This window comes from Rhineura floridana, chromosome 5 (assembly GCF_030035675.1).
Source record: "Rhineura floridana isolate rRhiFlo1 chromosome 5, rRhiFlo1.hap2, whole genome shotgun sequence".
Taxonomy (NCBI): domain Eukaryota; kingdom Metazoa; phylum Chordata; class Lepidosauria; order Squamata; family Rhineuridae; genus Rhineura; species Rhineura floridana.
The window spans coordinates 26,792,253-26,813,465 of NC_084484.1; the positions used below are offsets into that span (position 1 = coordinate 26,792,253).

A 21,213-nucleotide genomic window follows, 5' to 3' on the forward strand; every position below is an offset into this window, starting at 1 on the left:
CCGGCGGAACCCCATCAGGGAGGGGGCATGTCGAAGGTCAGAAGGCAGGGAATTCTAGAGGGTGGGAGCCACAATTGAAAATGCTCTCTCTCTGGTCCGCACCAGTCTAGCAGTTTTAACTGGCGGGACTGAGAAAAGGTCTTGTGTGGCTGATCTCGTCAGGCGGCATAACTGATGATGCTGGAGGCGCTCCTTCAGATAAACTGGGCCGAAACCGTATAGGGCATTAAAGGTCAACACCAACACCTTGAATTGGGCTCGGTAAGCAACTGGTAGCCAGTGTAGACCTACTAACACCGAAGTGATATGATCACGGCGACGGCTGTTCTTAATCAGACGTGCCACCGCATTCTGTATCAGCTGTAATTTCTGGACCGTTTTCAAGGGTAGCGCCATGTAGAGCGCATTACAGTAGTCTAAGCGGGAGGAGACCAGGGCATGTATCATCCGTGGGAGTAGATGGACAGGAAGGTAGGGTCGCAGCCTCCGTATCAGATGTAGTTGATACCAAGCTGCCCGGCTCACTGCTGAAACCTGAGCCTCCATGGACAGCTGGGAGTCAAGAATGACCCCAAGGCTGCGGACCTGTTCCTTCAGGGGTAACCTCACCCCATTAAGCACCAGGTCTATATTTCCCAACCTCCTCTTATCTCCCACGAGCAACACCTCAGTCTTATCGGGATTCAGCTTCAGCCTATTCCCCTCCATCCATCCACTTACTGATTCCAGGCACTTGGACATGGTGTCCACAGCCAACTCTGGTGAGGACTTAAAATGAGAGATAGAGCTGAGTGTCATGTTTAATAAGGGCAACTACATACTGTCAGAAGCTTGTAGGGAGAAAATGGCTGTCTGAAAGATAAGGCAGTTACGATGTGAAGATCTATAGTAACTTAAATTTGATATACCCATTTACTTCTTTTGATACTACAATATGACTAATGCTCTTTCTTTTCTCTTTGGCATGTGTTATGTACTGTTTTATTATACTGTACTGATATTTGTGTACCAAAAGTGAAATAAAGCATTCTTGGGGGAAAATTTTTACATCCCATTGCATAAGACCAAATAAGACTGAAAACCATGAAGTGAAAATTGCTAGCCAATTAACTTATTAGGGGAGACAAGATCAAATATAGCAAGTCCACTCCACAGTAAAACAGTGTCACAGCTGAACTTTCACAAGCCAGATCCATTCTAATCTCAAGTTATAGAATTCAATACGTTTTGGATTTTAAACAAAAAAAAAACTATCTGTAGGATACACTGGGTCCAGGTTCATGTGTTTCATTTTTGAACAATCTGTGTCTTCAAAACTTCAAGGTTTTTGAGGCCAACTTCATATCTATATTTTGTTCAATGTAAAGATGTTTGACACATCTGGTCACTGACAATAGTTTTCCCCAGTTGGCAAAACTGTCTTTTCAGAGTAAAAAACAAGGAAAGGGGATGGGGAAGAGAAGGAGAATACTCAAAGTGGTGAGCTAGTGGATAGAGGGGTGCGCAAGAATAGAAAAAAATCTAGTGCAAATCCCATTTTCAGCATTGATGGGCCCCTGGTCAAATATCAGCATTAATGGAGGTCACAGGATTCTTCTGAGAATAAAACTGGATAAACCTGCATACACTGCACTAATGAAATATATGAATAATGCATCAGCTTTAGGATGCAACCCTGGCAGAAAAGGATCCTGTTACATTTGAAGATGCAAAATACCATAAAGATACACTAGGCTACAGAAAATGAATTCTGAATAGCTCACTTTAGAGTCGCATAGCTTCAACTGAATCTGTATAACTACTTTAGCTATACCCTGCGCGTTAAGTGACTTGCATCTTTAAGCTACTAAATACGTACCTGTATCTTGAGATTAAATTCTTATTCAACTAAGTCCTACTCAGAGTATACGCATTTGAACATAATGAACCTAAATTAGTCATGAATATTAATTTCAATCAGTTTAATCTCAGTAGGACTAGCACTGAGTATTACCCTTACTTTTCCCAGTTTAAAAAAATGATTTGTTTTTCTTAACATTTATGAAACACAAAACATGACACATTGAGAACCTAATATAGAATGAGAGTAGCCGCTCTACGAAGTATTCACTGTGGTTCACAGTATAGGGACTTGTAATTTCCTTTGGATTTACAAAAACACACTAATTTCACTGCAGTACCTTTCAGCCATCAATCATGTAGAACTACACCTGAATGAAATAATTGTGCACCTACATATCTTAAAGACATATAAAATTCTTCTAAAGATGTACATTAAAACTTGCACTCCATTTTAAGGCAGACAATACAGAAAGATACAATCAAAGTGAAGACATCAAGAAAAACATCTGGCATGTCAATTTCTACCACCTCTTCCAAACTTAGGAACAAAGGAAGCTGCCTTATACTGAGTCAGGCCATCTAGCTCAGTATTGTCTACAACAGAAGTCGCCAATGTGTTGCCCAAGGATACCATAGCGCCCACAAAGGCCTCCGGTGACATCTCGAGCAGGTACCCCAGAATGTAAGCTGTTATTTAAAAAGAAACAGCAAGTCTCTAGCCCTCCTAGAAAGAAAGTTATGGAGCAAAATGTGCAGGTACCCTTCCTAAGTGATTTATGTAAAATAATCCAGCTCCTGCTTGTCAGTTATTAAGCAATGAGTGAATTCTGAGCTGTGATTGATAAGTGAGATGTCTGGACACCAGGCAAAAGGAATCCCTGGCGCCCTAAAGAGCTGCTCTTTTGCCCTCTGGTTTAGTTCACTTTTCCTGCATTTGTCTTTTTTCCTGCCCTTTGATTCTCCATAGTGTACCCTTTCTTTTTCCCTAGAAAGCAGGTTACCTCTTTTCTGTGCCAGGGTCATCTGAGATCCAATAGTGCCTAGAAATTATTTTCTGCAAGTACTACTACACAATAAGTGTGGGTGAAGATTAAAGAACCCCCCTCCTCACAAAAGGCAAATGTGAAAACATTGCAAAGAGACTTAGGCATGCTTTGCAGGAGCTACAGACCAGGGATACATTAAGAATTCACTGTGTAGTTAACTTGTAGTAAAATGGTATACATGTCTACTCAGAAGTTAGTCTCTTTGTTTAATGGGGCCTACTTCCAGGTTAGTGGGTACATGATAGCAGCCTAGGATTTGGTTTAGGGTTGGCACTGGGGAAAAAGAGTACTTGTGCCTTTAACATATGTATGGCAGGCAGAAATTTAACAGGTGAAGCCTTTTCTAGTATGGAAATGCAATTATGGGGAAGTTTCACCATGACTACTCTCTAATTGTGTGTTATGCCATGCCTCCATGGCAGCCATTTTGTGTTAGGCCACACACCCATGGCAGCCATATTGTGACTGGTGTGTCCCTAGCACTGTCTCAAAATTTGAAATGTGCCCTCTAGTTCTGGTCTCCACTGATTAGCAGCAGATTTCTGGGTTTTCAGGCAGGAGGTTTTCCTAGAACTAGCTGCAGACACCAGAGACTGAACCTGGAAACTTCTGAACATGTGATCTAACACTGAGCAATGACTATTCTGCAGTTCAATTGCTTAAAGGTGAGTCAAGCTATAGAAGACAAACACTTATTTATGAAATATAGACAAACTGACTAACAAAAGTTGGTTTTCATACTGTAGGTAACTTATAATTAGTAAATGTGTTAAACACAAAACAATGTTTTTCTGAAACAGGTTTAAAATGTAAAGTTTGTGCTGTTTACATTTGGAACAGAACTGCATGTTTGATATTATAGTTCAAGCCAACAATCCAATACAACCAAAACCATTAGCTGAATTATGCAACTTTCAATATCTTCTAATTTAAAAATGGAACATTCATCTTGCACAGTAAATTTTACAAGTGTCTAGACTTTATCAAACTACATTTCTTAGATCTTACATGTTTTATTTCCAGTTGCTGAATATTTTAGACATGTTACACAGAAACTCAAGCCCATTTCTTTAAGCATCAGAATTTTCAGCTGAATTGAGTCAAGGCAATTCTACCAATTCTATCACTATAACTATATAAACTTCATTTTTTAAAATTTAAAAGCAGATGTTTCTTAACAGCTCCATGCCCTTATTCAAAAAAGAAAAGATGACCTTTAATCCTGGAATGATGCACAATCAGGTATCAAAAGACAGCCTATACTAAAAATAGTGTTGCCAATAACGCTTCACTCACTCACTGCCATGAATAAACATAGGTCTGACACAGTTCTGAGCAGGATTTTTCTGACTGGCCTTGCCTACAAAAAGTTACAAATGCACTGTGACTGTTTAGGCCAGCTCCAGTGGCTTTTGTGAGAGACAGGTACTCTGAATCAACTGGCTACAGCATGACAAGATATCATAATCCATATGAATATTATGTGGATAGCTTTGTCAGTGCAAAATAGATTAGCAAGATCAGCTTGAACTGAAACAGCATCAGTTTACTGAACATTTGTTTGTTCAGCTTCTTCCCCACTTCTCTACTGCTCCCACCAGATAAGAGGTAATGCAAAGTGCTTCTCTCTCTCTCTCTCTCTCTCTCTCTCTCTCACACACACACACACACACACACACAGAGAGAGAGAGAGAGAGAGAGAGAGAGAGAGAGAGAGGATGTTACATGGATTTTGCAACACTGGAAATCTCCCTTACACTGTATATTAAAACCATGTAACATGAGTTCAACATCTAGGCCCCACATTCAAACAATGAAGAGGCTATACTACAGGAGTTAATGTGGAACATCAGCACCTCCAAAAATATGCAAGACTTGGAGAAGGGCTGCACTATCCTACAATTATTTAAATGTTACGTCTCAGGATTCCAAATAAAGCTCTTAAGGTAAGGATTCTTTATAAGTTAGGGATAAGTGGGGGAAGCTCCAGCCTGCAGGCCGATCTTAGCATACCAGAGGATCAAGTTTAGTCCAAGAGGCCATTTTTTTAAAACAACAACAACACTGCAATAGGGGGATGGCATCAGCAGATGGATGGGGGGCAAGGTTTGATTCTGTGTTGCTATTTCTCTGCTAGGAACTGGTGAGGTCAGTCGAAGCAGCTGGATTTAACCCCCACACATCAGCTAATAAGCAGGGGCTAAATCCTGCTCAGTTTGGCTGTGCATGCCTATTCCCAACTGGGAACAGGCACCTTTGGTCAAAGCTCAGTGCATGGTTGTTTGAAAGCCCTCCTGCAAACAGCCCTGCACTGTTCTTTAAGACCCCCGTTTTCAGAGGTTCAAAGGGCAGCATGGGGCTCTTTGCAAAAGCGCTTTCAAGTCCCAACAGTCGGAGCTTCAAAACACAGCATCACCTGATGTCAGATTATCGAAAGGTTGGCAGTCCCACTCACCTGCCAAATTTGGCCCTCCAGGGTTGAGGAGATAAGGTGCTGGCCTGCCAGCAAGAAAGGTCTCCACCTTCCACCTGGTCTGGAGCAGGTGTGAGAAGTATAGGGCCCCTGGACCACATCAGCTCATCAAATGATTTTTTAGCTGCATTGCCACTGTGTGTTCTTTTGTACCAGCAGCAGATGGCCTGGTGGGGGTGCGACACTCACCTATTTCCCAATAGCTGGGTCGCTGCTGCTTACCGGGAAGGAGAAGAAGAGAGGCAAGGTGGAAAGGAGGTTGGCACAGTGCAAACCCCTCCATGCCATTTGCTGCTGCTTGCTACTAAAAGCACAACTGCATCCTACAAGGTGAAAATGGAATACCAGTTTCCCATCAAATGGTGGCTACCAGCTTCCAAGAACACAATGTAAAAAAAAAGTATGTTATATCCAGTCAGCATATAGCCACCTATGCTACTAGAAAGCAGAATGGACCATTGGTCTCACCTGAAGGGTGATTTTCATAGGAGGAATGCCATCATGCGGGGGGTTATAGCTCGACCTATCGTCCGAAGGCAAGAATGTTTCTGAAGTCAAGACTAGGGGCGTCAGGCCCCTCCCACTCTCCAGTTCATTCGCAGCGAGTCCAGAGAGATATCTAAAAGTGCAGGGAAAAGGGCCAACTGGCCTACCAGCAAAGACATAATACAATAACAGTATTCAGAATAACATGACTCTAACATAGTGATATAACATTAATAGCAGTCTCGACTTCACTAGTGAATGTAATAAAATAGCGTAACAGGAATATATAAAAACCCTAGAAAAGAAATCTAGGTATCCTCCAACTAGGCATCCAAATTTCCTCCAACTGGGAGGGTTGTGATGGCATTCCTCCTATGAAAATCACCCTTCAGGTGAGACCAATGGTCCATTTTCCATAGGAGGAATGCCATCATGCCGGATGTACCAAAGCAACCCATAACAGGGAGGGACCACCCACATCCTAATCATCATTAAGAACCTGTTGCAACACTCGCCTGCCAAAAGAGGCATCAGCAGAGGCATAACGGTCTATTTTATAATGCCTTATAAACGAGTGTGGGTAGACCAAACAGCAGCTCTGCAAATATCAGCAACAGGAGCGTTGGTATCAAAAGCAGCCGTAGTGGCCGCTGACCTACTGGAATGAGCTATTATACTGGCTGGAACCGGAAGCTTAAGAGACTCATAAGCTAAAGTAATACATGCACGCAACCAGCGGGATAAGGAGGAATTAGCTACTTTATGCCCCATAGACCTTGGATGAAAGGATACAAACAAAGACTCGGTTCGTCGAATCTCCTGGGCCCTGGACAGGTAGGTCTTGAGAGCCCTCCGGACATCCAACGAATGCCAAGCCTTCTCGAGAGGATGGGTAGGATTCGGACAAAATGAAAGAATAACAATGTCCTGGTTGCAGTGGAAAACTGAATTGAAAGTGGATAGAGAAAAGTTCTTCTCCCTCTCTCATAATACTAGAACTCGTGGACATTCAAAGAAGCTGAATGTTGGAAGATTCAGGACAGACAAAAGGAAGTACTTCTTTACTCAGCGCATAGTTAAAACTATGGAATTTGCTCCCACAAGATGCAGTAATGGCCACCAGCTTGGACGGCTTTAAAAGAAGATTAGACAAATTCATGGAGGACAGGGCTATCAATGGCTACTAGCCATGATGGCTGTGCTGTGCCACCCTAGTCAGAGGCAGCATGCTTCTGAAAACCAGTTGCCGGAAGCCTCAGGAGGGGAGAGTGTTCTTGCACTCGGGTCCTGCTTGCGGGCTTCCCCCAGGCACCTGGTTGGCCACTGTGAGAACAGGATGCTGGACTAGATGGGCCACTGGCCTGATCCAGCAGGCTCTTCTTATGTTCTTATGTTCTTATGACCTTGGGACGGAAGGAAGGATCAGTTTTCAGCACAACAGAGTCCTTGTGAAAGACACAAAGATGGCGAGCAGAAGACAATGCGCCCAGTTCCGAAACTCGTCTCGCAGAAGTGATCGCGATCAGGAACAGGACCTTGAATAACAACAAATGTAAAGGCACAGTCCTGAGGGGCTCAAACGGAGGGCGTTGTAAAGCCTGCAGCACCTTTGACAAACTCCATGAGGGAAAACGGAGGACTACAGCCGGTGAATGTAGGGTAGTGCCTCTGAGGAAGCGTTTGATGAATGGATGTGAGGCAATAGGGGCACCAGTGAAGGGCACTGAGAGAATGGACGACAGAGTGGACGCATGTCGACGCCATGTGTTGGATCTGAGTCCCATCATGAGGCCCCTATGAAGATATTGCAGCACCTGTGTATTGTAGCCTGTGAAGGATCGAGGTGCTGAGTCTGACACCACCTGGAAAATGCCACCCAAGTATGTTGATAAATACGAGCAGTGGATGGTCTTCTCGAGGCCAAAATAATGTCAATTACAGCATCAGACAGGCGAGCCGATCTCAAATGTCCCCGTTCAAAAGCCACACTGCTAGCTTGAGCCAATTGGGATCCTGATGCAATATTGGACCCTGGGATAAGAGGTCTGGCCTGACCGGGAGTGTCCATGGATCCATTACTGACATGGCAAGGAGATCCGAGAACCACGGTCAACGGGGCCAATATGGAGCTATCAGAACCAGTTTGGCCCTCTCGCGCCACGCCTTCCTCAAGGTTCTGGCTAACAGTGGTATTGGAGGGAAGGCGTACAATAGGCCATCCGGCCACGGTAGCGATAGGGCATCCATCGCTTCCGCTGTCGTGTCCAGGTATCGCGCGAAGTACCTGGGTAGCTGGCAATTGCGACTGGAGGCAAAGAGGTCGACTGAGAAGGCGCCAAAACGACACTGGAGAAGATGGAAAACGGTTGGATGAAGCTTCCATTCTCCTGGAAAGACCTGTTGTCTGCTAAGCCAGTCTGCTGTCACATGAACTAACTGGGAGTTGCAGTGGGCTCCCCAGCCAAGGAGACTGGCACCTGTGGTAATGACAGTCCTGTGGGGTTCTCTGAATGGAGTGCCCTGGGTGAGATGTTGTACCCTTGTCCACCAGTGGAATGACAAGCGCCGTGTGGGACTCAAGGGGATTGCTCGATGATTTGAGCTGGCAATGTCGTGTTGGAACGGTAGTAAGGCCCACTGTAGCTGGCGAGTATGAGCTCGAGAGCATGGCACAATATGGATGGTGGACACCAACATTCCGAGAGCCCTGGTGAGAAGCATGACGTCTGCAGATGTTTTGTGCCTCAGAGATCTTGTGATGTCTGTGATAGCCGTTATGCGATCTGGTGACAGGAGCACAGTCGCTTGCAGGGTGTCCAACATTGCACCTAGATGCTGTAGACGTTGGGTTGGTTGTAGATGGCTTTTGTCGAAGTTAACTAGCCAACCGTGGGCCTCTATCCTGGAAATGTCTATTCCAGCCTCCTCTGGAGGAGCAGAAATCATATGTTGGGAACTCGCGGCCTCGTCCCCCGGGCCGCGTTCCTCGAAGGGGCTGAGACGTCCAGTACGAAGTGAAACGTCTAAAAGGTCTGCGCTCGATGTTTCTGACGGTGGCCAAGACAGGCTTTCGAGTGTCCTTAGGGTCAACAAGCACTGCCTTTAGTGCCTCCTCGCCGAAAAGTAATGACCCGGCATAAGGTGCCTGTGATAGATTAACTCTGGCGGTAGAGTCGGCCTGCCAGTGACGAAGCCAGGGGGTCCATCGGGCAACAACTTGAGCCGCCATGGCGCGTGCTCCTAGCTGATTCGCGTCCAAGGTGGCGTCGGCCACGAAAGCAGCTGTTTTGCACAATTTTATAAGCGATCTGCACAGAAAAACAGGATCTGGATTGGGATCCTCGATGAGGTCATCCAACCACATCATCGCTGCCCTGGCGAAAATAGAGGCTGATGTAGATGCACGCATAGGAAAGGCGGTGGCCTATGAGTCTTGCGTAAGGCAAAGTCCAGTCTCCGCTCAGTGGCATCCTTTAAATGAGATTCTCCTTCCCTTGGCAAGAGGGATCTGGAAACTAAGCTGGAAATTGGCTCGTCTCTGCCAGGGACGGCCCGTTTGGTAGTAAAGTCCGGGGCCAAAGGATAAAGTCTGTCCGCAATGTTATTAAATCGGCGTGCTTGTAGAGGGTGAGACCATTCGTCCTTGGCCAGTTTAGCGATGGAATCTGGCACGGGTGTTCAGCACTCTGCGCGCAAGAGGTTGGTAATCTGAGGCATCGAAGAGACGATAGGATGTATCCTGCTCATGTTCCGAATGGTCACTCCAGTCGTCTCCTTCGTCTTGCAGCGCAAATGCGGACTCCTCCGCACAAGAGACGTCATCAACAAACCTGCCCCTGGCAATGTCAAACGGATTTGGAGAACATGAAGGATTCGTCTCACTGTGTACAAATTGGTCCCCACTGTGTTGAGGGATAGCGTGAACTTGTGATGGTGACTGTCTCTGAGCGAGAAACAATAGCATGCCCTAGAAGGTGTGAAATGAACTCATGGGACAGCTGCAGTCCCGGAGATGTAGACAGTTGCTGTTGGATAGGCGGAAGTGCGGACGGCCCTACAGGTAGTGAAGAAGAGTAAGCCCCGGGTTGGGTGACTGTTGGCTGTTCAGGAAAACCCGGAAAGTCCTCCTCATCAAAGGAAGCGGCAGGAGAATGAAAGAGGGTAGTTAGCTGTGCACGGGTTGACCCCTCTGGAACTGGAACAGAGACATAGCGAGGCTGCTTGGTTGTGCTGTGGCTGGAAAGATTTTTAGTTTTGGCAACCGCTTTAGCATGCTTATGTTTGACCGCCTTAGGTGGTTTAGGCTTGGTCGTCTGGTTTGTCTCTGGCTGTTGTTTCAGCATGGTTGCCTGGGTTGTCTCTGGCTGTTCTGCCATCATATATATATTAAGGGTAGCAGTACACTGCCACGATGGGGCAGAATGCACTGTTCTGCCATCTTATATTTTCTATGGGTATCAGTACACTGCCACGATGGGGCAGAATGTACAGGCTCAGTACACGGCACACGACTGGGGCAGAATGCACTGGCTGATGGCTAAGTACACTGCCACGATGGGGCAGAATGTACACTATGAACAGTCTTAGTACACGACCAGAATGCACGTCCAGATATCTTGGCACAGTATCCGCAGGTGTGGTACAGTATGGAGCAGAATGTAATATTTGCACAGCTTTGCACAGTATCAACAGCTCTGGTACACGGCCACGGATGGGGCAGAATGTACAGATCAAACAGCTTTGCATGGTATCAATAGCCTTGGTACACGGCCACGGGTGGGGCAGAACGTACAGTTCAAACAGCTTTATATAGTATCAACAGCCTGGTACACGGCCACGGATGGGGCAGAATGTACAGATCAAACAGCCTGGTATAGTATCAACAGCCTTGGTACACGGCCACGGATGGGGCAGAATGTACAGTTCAAACAGCTTTGCATAATATCAACAGCCTTGATACACGGCCACGGATGGGGCAGAATGTACAGTTCAAACAGCCTTGTAAAGTATCAACAGCCTTGGTACACGGCCACGGATGGGGCAGAATGTACAGATCAAACAGCTTTGTATGGTATCAACAGCCTTTGTACACGGTCACGAATGGGGCAGAATGTACAGTTCAAACAACCTGGTGCACAGCAAGTGCAGTAGCAATAGTCTTGATGAAACGGTCACAGTGAGATTGTACTGGTTCAGATAGTTGCAGTAATCGAATAGTTGCCAAGGCCAGCAGCAGCAGCAGATTTAATGGAGGAACCTGTGAAGACTATAGGATCCTATCTGGAACACACACACAAAGGGCAGGTCACACAGTGGGAGCTGACAGAAGGCCTGGGCTCTGCTATCCATAGCCCGTGGAATAGAGACCCCCCTTTGCAATACTAATGGGCTAGCAGAAGGAGTGGGAAAAACTGACCAATCAGAGAAGGCTTGTGGAGATGAAGAAGCAATGGCGGTCCCCTGGGAGCACCAGCGAACGAAAAAACGGCCTCCAATTTAAAAAGGAGACGCTCTGGAGCCGCGGGGCTGAAAGGCTCGATCGTGGCTGTAAAAGCCAGGGAAAAGAGTCTGCCAGAGAGGCAAGACGGCCAGCAGAATCCCCTAGTGATTGTAGGCTTAGGGAGACTGAGTAAGCCGCAGCCTGCGGGCGACTGGCGCGGCGAGATTTAAAGCTGCTGCAGAGCGAGCTGGGGGAGGCGGGGCAGTGATAGTATGAGGAGCCGCAGCTGAAGGCTCTAGGCATAAACCGCCGCGACGGAAAAAGCCGTGGTCGTACCGGGAAGGCGGTGACCCAGACGGCCAGGAACAAAAGATAAAAGGAAGCCTCAAGGGCAGGCTCCTGTGGGAGACGTGACTTCGAACGGGCACAAAAACAAGCGGTGTGGAGAGGCCGGGAGCTGCAGCCGCAAGCTCCCGCCTGAGAGAAGAGAAAACCGCGGCTGCGGTCTCTCTGAGAGCCGTTAGGCTAAAACCTGGGAAAAAGGCAGAAAAACGGCCCGGGCAAGGGAGAACCCCCCCCCCCCAAGGATTCCCCAGGAAAACGAAACAAACGATGTGAAAAACAAGACAGAGGGAAGGGAAGTGTGAAACACACAGACAACAAAACTTCCACACCCTGTCAGACAAATACACAAATGACTTAGCTAGAAGCTACGCTATCAATATCAAACTTGTTCGGTACGAAGGCAAGAATGAACTGGAGAGTGGGAGGGGCATGACGCCCCTAGTCTTGACTTTAGAAACATTCTTGCCTTCGGACGATAGGTCGAGCTATAACCCCCCGCATGATGGCATTCCTCCTATGGAAAATTTGATCTTCCTCCCATTTTTAATTACGAAAATAAAGCAATGAAACAGTGACATACATTAAAGAGAAGAGGAAATTAAAACAAAAGTAATGCTTTCATACATTCTTACTAGAAAAGTCGCTCCACATTGAAAGTGTGTTTAATTTATCCTCAGGTTACTGAAGATTAGCCAGAAAAGACAAACAGTTTTATGTGCTTCTTTCAAAACCCAGTGGATGGAAAAAAATAACTTGAAGGATAGGTGTAAGTCAATCCCAGCCAGTAAGCATAATGCTTGTCCCACCTATGCTTCAGCTGTGCTGGATGGGGCCTTACGCTGGCTAGAGCCTGCTCTCGATGGTTCATAAAAATAGGACCAGGGGGCCTGAGGAGAAAATTTTTTGCACATGCACAGGAAAGCTCACAAAATGGAAACAAGTGTGTTCAACAAACAAAAAATCAAATTAAAACCATGAAAAAGGATGCACTAGTCAATGCTCAGTATTTCATACTTTTAGGACACCAAAAATTAGAATTTGAGTACATTTAAAATCTTATGTAATTACACAAGAGTAAAATGTCGTCGTATAATAGGGGATGAATAATGGAGCTCAGTGTCCCCGTCCCCCCCAAAGTAGTATTTTCCCCCCTTGCAAATAAAGCCAGTACATATCAATCTTACTATTCTATCAAGCTAGGAAACCTTCAGGCTGTAAATATTAAAATAAGCAGGTGGCATATGCCGTGGACAATCACGATTGCACTGGACCTGCCTGATGGGTGTTTGACACCACATTAGAATATGGGCATATAGAGAGATCCCAGTCTGACTGACCACTGTGATTTTGAGAGCTCTCAATCACACAACAGGCCTATGTTCTTAGACTTCTAATGGTACACCCAATGTGTGGACATCACACAGATTTTGACATGAGGGAGGCAACAGGAGTAAGGTCAACCAGCACTATCCCAATCCCCCATCTGTACGATTACTGATTTAATCACAGTAGCTAAACCAAACCCGGAGGCTAATTAGTAGGACCTTCCTAAGAGAAAAGTTAAATCAACATTACAACAGGCAGTGTTGCCAGGCAGTGGTCTGTCTATCTGCTCTGTGTAGAGGTCAAACTTTTTCACACCCACAGAAAAATAAACCAATCTGTCCCCCAGCAAAAAGCTTAGCGCCACCTGTTTTAATGGGCATGGAACGCTCAATGTTTAAGTAATATGAATCAGCGTATAAGGTAGATGTTAGAAAGTATGAGACAATGTGTTACTTCATCACTCCCAAACATCAACCATATGCAAAGATTATGAGTGCATGTGCATGTGTAAGAAAGCAAATCACACCCACATGCTGTATGGACTGAAATGAAATCTGGGTAAGATATCTACTGTCTTGCCTCCATCAGATGAATCCTCAGAGGAGGATGAGGAGCAGTGGATTGGCACAGCGGACCCAGGAGAGGAAACGAGCAGTCACCCAAGATGCAGCTCCAGACCTCCCACTGCTGGAAGATGTTCAGGACACAGCTGGGGCCCCTCAGTCAGGGAGTGAACAGGAGGCCCCTCTGCCCCCTGCAGAGCAAAGAAGCCTGCGAGTAGCAGAGCAGCTCAGGCGTTCTGGCCATTTAAGGCTAAAAGCTCCTGGAAGTCGGAGGGCTGATTGCTAGCACCTGAACCAGGGGAGCTTAAAAGGCAGTGAGAGGCCTTTTGCCTTCTGCTGGAAGCAACGTCAGATATGCCAGGCCCTGTTCAGTCTTGAAACCCAGATTGCCTTGTTGGATTATTGAACCTTTGATTTGTGACTGACCTTGCCTTGGAAGACGAACTGGTACATGAACTGACACCCCTCAACCCCCACCCTTGCTTATCCACATTCTCCTCAAGCCTTATCTGCTTTATAATCAAGCCCCTGCTTAGGCAGCTGCTGGCTAATTGTTTTACAGCAGCATTCATCACCTCGGTGCAGCCAGCAGAGACAGACATCTACTAGGTTTGAGTACAACAAGGAATATTAAATGGTGTAAAATATAATGGGTTGGATCCAGAGAAAGGTTGATGGAAGGGGGCTTGTGGAAACTTAATTTCTCCCAAAGGTTGCAAGACCCTCAAAAATCAAACAGAGGTACCTTCCGTGAGTAGCTCAGGAATCCACTTTTTTTGCCTTAGACTCCTGCACCATAGCATACCCCATTCAGCAGGTACCTCGAAACTCAGGAAAGGCTTTTTGGGGTGATGCGGGGGACAGGAACATCCGCTTCCATCAGCCTCCTTCCATGGACTTTCTCTGAATCTATCCCAATTTATTTCATATGAAAGCATACATTTCCTGGATTTATTTATTTATTGCATTTAGATACCGCCTCATAGCTGACGCTCTCTGGGCGGTTTACACTACAAAACAAACATTACTGAAGCAGAGTGGGAAATGATGGGAAGTGTCCTTCTTTTATGCTCACTTTCTCAAAAGGGGTAGAATGGGACCACTTTCCCAGGTTACCCATTTCTGAACTATGATGCAGGTTTTAAAAACTGGTAAAAATCATAGCATAATCACTCCTTTGGACCTTTTAAATAGTTCGCAGGATCTAAAAGAGAGAGAGAGAAGGTCATTGCTACTTAAGATTAGCAATTATAATGATAAACAATTCAGGAAGGGCTTGAAGTAGGAAGACCATCCCAGCATCAGACATAACCACATCCTTCTCCTATGCTAGCAGTAAGAAGCTATGTTCTGCAATGTCAGATGGCTTCTTTTAATTTTTTTCCCTTCCATATGTTAGTCCTGAATGCCTGTTTCATGCAGTTATTTAAGAGGTCTCTCTTTTGTATCTGCTTGTTGTCAAACCCACATATCAACATTTGAACTACAGTGCCTACAATCCAATTTTTTGTTATCTGTAGTTAGACAGCTGTTCTTCTTAAAATGAAGAAATCTTTAGGAGCAAAAACTGCAGAATAGATGCACCTGAGTAATGCTAAATTTAGAAAGCCTGAACAAAAGCAAAATGGTGCTGAACATAGAGATGTAACACACTATTTGCATTCATAACCTTGCTGTTCCTACCATCGACAATAAGCTCTGTTCAGCTTGACATCTTCTTTAGAATTTGATCAATTGCATCTCAGTGCTCCATACCTAATGATGAGAGTGCCAAATGACCTCCATTACAACAGCCTCTTCTGCCTACGTCACACATGACATGACTAATCCTTTCCCCAAATACAGGATGAACATATGCACTTGGAAATCAAACTAGGTAAAGCTGTACACACACAAAAAGAAAACTGTAATGTTTTAACACAGTAACAGACTTAAAAGGCTTTCCCACTTTGTCTGCTTAGATATTCTCCAGAGTCGCTTCCTCAAAGCACTTTTCCCATCCAAGTCTTTAAGTTACTTAAGAATTCAATGATTCTCATCTGTTGATTCTGTGACTTTCACTACCATTTCTTTTACTGCTTCTCTTAGTCAATATCTTGCCAATCTGCTTACCAAAACCACAATCATGAATCTTAACAGCTTATTCCAATGTGACTGCACATCTCTGATTTCCAGTTCTTATTTGATCATTTGTTTTGAATTTTAGCACCTACCAAAGTTTACTGTTGTCTTGCTGCTGATGTGTTTATTCTGGCCCATACAACAAATCTAGGTACATTACTACTCCACATTCTCAAATTCCCATTCAGCCATAAAACCTAGTCAGCAGGTATTTTTACAGTTCCAGAACAGGAACTACTGATCATAAACAATAGACCTACAAAAACCTTTTAACTAAAAAAAAAAAAGGATGCTTTATTACTTGCTCAGGAACAGGGGAAAAAAATCAAGGTTCTAGATTTGGGTTGTGAGAAAGACCAGTTCAGAAATCCTTTGCTCCTTCCATTGCTGATTATGATCTATTAGCTCCTTGGCATTTTCAGCATCATGTGTGCTGATCTGCTGATCTGTTCTTCTACATGAACACACTCATGAGCACTAATTTCAGATTGTGGCTTTTTTTTTTTTTAAGCAGAGAGACATCCTGCCACCTCAGTCACCCTGTGTTAACAACTGTTCTGAAACCATCCAACCTAAGCTGCTCAGAATTTCAAATGATCCCGGAATTTCCAGACTATTCGGGTTTCCTGAACTAAAGAGTATGTTACTTTACATTGCCAATTTCTTTTGTAAAAATTACATCTAGTCAATCTCAACTGAAATCTTGCTAGCCCGTCCCAATACATTACAATTATATGTTTTCCTAGACTAACTCACGTGACTGTGAAAAAGCAGGCTCTTGTGCTATAATTTTGTGCTCAGATACTGAACACACAATACAAAATACACTTATGGTGCACATGTGCAAAAAGTGATCCTTTAATATACACAGAAGTGGGCCCACAATCCTTTCCCAGACACTATTCCTTTGTATTTTAAAAGAAAAAAAACATCAGTTTAAAAAGGACCTATCCTAAGTAGCCCACTAGACATGCAGTTTGTAGCCTTCTGTCCGTCTATGCTAGAGAACAAAAATGTAGAATGAGAAATCATTCTAAGGTGATCCAAAGACAAGTTCAGAAAATTTAAAACATTTCATGCTCACCATTAGTCTTCTTAATATATGAATGCAACATTTCATTAAGACAGGAAATCCTTCATTTGCCCAGCAGACAAACAAGCTATCCTTTCAGAACTCACTGAAGACATAAGTACCTAACATTTCCTTAAATTATTTGTTGTAATATATGTATTCAATCACTCGGAAAAGGTTTGTCTTGGGAAAAAGTGTATTCCAAATTCTTACAGCAGCGCAGGAAGACTGACTGCTTACCTGAGCCAAATATTTGTGCTGGGAAAAGAAATGAGGTTCCGTGGTCCTTTTCCCCATAAAAGCCCAACAAAGCAGCAGAATAGTATCTCAGACCAATTTGTATTTACAGCCCTTCTAAATTTACTTTTGGAATGTACAAGTTGTACAATAGTTTCTCAGAATAAATTTATTCACCAAGCCTGACTTTATAAGAGGGTTTTCTAAAAAAGCTAGTTCTGCTAACCTCTCCCTTCCTCTAGTCTGTGCCTCCTGTTCACACGCTGCCGCTTTTCTTCTGGCCGTAACTGGAGATGTTCTTCAATATTAACTCCAGGCACAGGGACAGCTGCAACAAACAGAAAGGGAAGTTATCTTTCCTATTGTAGGCTTACTATCTCACACTAGCCTCTCTAAAGCACTTTGAAATAAAAGCAAGGGCTCAAATCAAATGTGTGAGAGAAAACCACTTCCACTCATACAAAGGGATCCCCATTCTTGGCAATCCTCTCTTGTTATAGCCTCTCTGCTATGTTGTTCTGCAGTGTCCCCCAACCATCTAGAACTGGTTTTTGGAGGGGTGCAAAAGGGTGAGCCAGGAAAGCCTATTCTATTAACAGAATTTTGAATCCAAGACAATGAACATAATGCTTTGAATAATTAAGATGTGAAAACAGTACATTCAGTATCAGACAAACATTATTTTAAGATAATCTGATTTCTTGCAAGAAAAGTAAGTGTTATCTATTCCTTATAGAACTTTGTGGCAACAAAACAAAAACCTTGTTTTCCCTCTGTACAGGAAGTGGATTGTTAAATTTCAGATTACTTTTATTTATTTATTTATTTATTTATTTTATTTAATTTATATACCGCCCTAAGCCCAAGGGCTCTCTGGGCGGTGTACATAAAATAAAACAGTCAGGAATATATAAATACAATAATACAATAAAATCAAGCCAACAAAGGTAAACAAAAATAATCAAACAGCAGCAAAATACAACAATACATATAATAAAACGCATTAAAATGCCTGGGAATATAAAAAGGTTTTCACCTGGCGCCGAAAAGATAGCAGCGTCGGCGCCAGGCACACCTCATCGGGGAGACCATTCCATAGTTTGGGAGCCACAACCGAAAAGGCCCTATTTCTAGTCACCACCCTCCGAGCTTCTCGATGGGATGGTACTCGGAGGAGGGCCTTAGATGTTGAGCGCAGTGTACGGGTAGTTTCATATTGGGAGAGGCGCTCCACCAGGTATTGCGGTCCCATGCCATGTAAGGCTTTATAGGTCAAAACCAGCACTTTGAATTTAGCCCAGAAACAAATAGGAAGCCAGTGCAGACGAGCCAGAACGGGTGTAATATGAGCAGACCTTCTTGTCCGCGTCAACAATCTGGCCGCTGCATTCTGGACTAACTGTAGTTTCCGAACTGTCTTCAAGGGCAGCCCAACGTAGAGCGCATTGCAGTAGTCCAATCTAGAAGTTACCAGAGCATGAACGACTGAGGCAAGGTCGTCACTGTCCAGATAGGGACGTAGCTGGGCTACCAATCGGAGATGGTAAAAAGCATTCCTTGACACTGAGGCTACCTGAGCCTCAAGAGACAAGGAAGAGTCGATAAGAACTCCCAAGCTACGAACCTGTTCTTTCAAGGGGAGTGTAACCCCGTCCAGAACAGGGTGAACATCCACCATCTGGGCAGAGAAGGCACTCACTAACAGCGTCTCGGTCTTGTCTGGATTAAGCTTCAGTCTGTTAGCTCCCATCCAATCCATTATCGCGGCCAGGCAACGGTTTAGTACGTTAACAGCCTCACCTGAAGAAGATGAAAAGGAGAAATAGAGTTGCGTGTCATCAGCGTACTGGTGACAACGCACTCCAAAACTCCTGATGACTGCGCCCAGCGGCTTCAAATTACCAAATATACATAGTCAGTGAGAGTATATGAACTCTCAATACCTCTACTAACGAATTGGTATAGAAATTAATGCTATATAGTAAAATAAAAAATGAGGCTAGTACCTCTTGCCATCTATTCCTGAATAATGCAGTCTGCTTTTGTGCTGGAATTGCTTTTTAATATGCTTTTAAACCTTTTTTTAAAAAACAATATGTATTTTAACCTTTTTTAAAAAATGCTTCAAAGCTTTTTTAAAAAATGTTTTTAAAGTTGTTTTGTTTTAATGCATTTTAATGTCTGTTTTTATGATGTTTTAAAGTGTTTTTAGTGCTTTTGTTTTCTGCCCTGGGCTCCTGCTGGGAGGAAGGGTGGGATATAAATCAAATAATAAATAAATAAATATTTCCTGCAGAAGCTTCACAGTGAAGTATGCCCAAAAACTAAGCAAGCTTTCTCCTCTTCCATTTTGGGATAAGTATGCTTTTATATTATTATTAATAAAATACTATCACCACCATCAAAAGTAGAAGAATGAAAAATATACTATATTTAAGTATTATTCATAAGGAACAACAATTTTAACATCAGCACAAAGACAACAACTGGCAAAAGTAAGTTTAAACACTTTTACAAAGTTTTCCACGTTTCCCATTTTCAGATCACTAACCTAGCAGAAGGTCCAGTGGAATCATGTCTTTTACAGCATCAAGAATTCCTCTTTGCCTTGCTTCCTGACCATCTAATTCTCTAGCACAGGCTTTGCAACACCCACATACAGCACAGCCAGACTCACCAGAACCACAGCCGCAGATGCTGAAGAAAGCAAAGATATTTTATCAACCAATGAGGACATACTTGACGCTCATGCACATAACTCTTCTAAGATCAAAACCACAAGCAGTTCAGCTTAGCTCTTAATCACGATTTTGTTCATTATGTCACAAATACATTTCATACTTCTTCCATATGGACAAACAAAATCAGTAATATTGCTTGTGATCAGTCTTTTGTATCTCATTCCCAAGTAAAATTTATTTTAGGCCACCTTTAAGTACAAATGCCCGCTCAAGGCAGCTTACAAAGTAAAAGTACAACACAATCACAATAAAAATACAATCAATAAAAGCCAGTTAAATTAAAAATACTCAAAACCCAAAACAATTCAAATACAGACTAAAACTAATCTGCAATGTCATAAAGTAAAACACCATCTCAAGTAAAGGTCAGCAAGAACAAATGGTTTTTAGAGCTCTTATATCCCTGTAGTGATACTCAATGAACCCGCAGCAACAATGCATTCCAGAAGCATAAACCCACTACAGAAAAATACTCTCAGAGTGGCACGTGAGAAGGGTCACCTTGAGAGCTTTTAGACTGGCAGGACTAAAATCATGCCACCTACTCTTAGAATCACAGAACAGTACATTGGAAGGGGCCTATAAGGCCATCACGTCCAACTCCCTGCTCAACGCAGGAATCCAAAATAAAGCATACCTGACAGGTGGCTGTCCAGTTACCTCTTGAATGCCTCCAGTGTTGGAGAGCCCACCACTTCCCTAGGTAATTGGTTCCATTGTCATTCCACTCCAACAGTTAGGAAATTTCTCCTGATGTTCAGGAAATTTTTATCATACCTTACTCCCACTGTTGAACTGTTTACAATCCATCACACCATTGCTACTGAAATTGTATGCGAATGCTTCATCTTTCTATACTATGTTTGCAATAGATTATCAACACGCTTTTTTATATATTCTAAAGGTGGGGACAGGGCAATGAGGTTCAAAATCCTACAAAATTCACACTAACACCCTGAAGGGTTTTTCTTTTTCTGTCACTGCTAAGGAAAGAGCACTTTACTTGCCAATTCTCAAGTGCTGTCATGAACCCCACAGAGCGGTCCTGGAGTGATGAAGGAGGACGAAGATACAGAATGGGATCCAGGAGAAGGTCCTAACAACTTGCAACCAGGAAGTACTGAAGCAGTAGGATCCAGTGCTTTTGATAGTGATAACTCCTCCCCCTTAGCTCCATTTACAACAGAAGGAACACTGGCTGATCAGGAGCCTGTCCCTTCTCCCCTCTAATCCACCTCTCCTCCCAAGGCACTGCTACTCCTCTAGAGAAAGAGGATTCATTGAAGTGCCACCACCCCCATCACCCAGAGATGCAGAAAACTGAGATGGCAGGCTCAGCTCGCCCCCACTTTCCCACCTCGAATGAGCGCTCACATGCGCATGCACTCCCATTCTGTGACACCTTCCTCGTGCAAGTAGAAAAAGCCTGCCTGAATCTACTTAAGGATTGTAAGGGGGGGTATTTAATGCTGCAACAACGTCTTAGCTTTGAGTAGTAATGCCTGAGTATTATGTGTAGAG

General features: G+C 43.9%; 1 protein-coding gene across 22 annotated transcripts in view; it reads right to left on the reverse strand.

The window, feature by feature from the left end:
- The window catches only part of MYCBP2 (MYC binding protein 2), a 232,347-nt gene that overhangs the window by 162,920 nt on the left and 48,214 nt on the right, over positions 1 to 21,213 (reverse strand). For all 22 annotated transcript variants that reach the window (XM_061630039.1, XM_061630037.1, XM_061630046.1 and 19 more), the window contains 2 exons: positions 19,503 to 19,648; positions 17,178 to 17,279 (listed from right to left, as the gene is read on the reverse strand). In XM_061630039.1, coding sequence (XP_061486023.1) covers positions 17,178 to 17,279; positions 19,503 to 19,648 — 248 coding nt within the window. The remainder of the gene's footprint in view (positions 1 to 17,177; positions 17,280 to 19,502; positions 19,649 to 21,213) is intronic.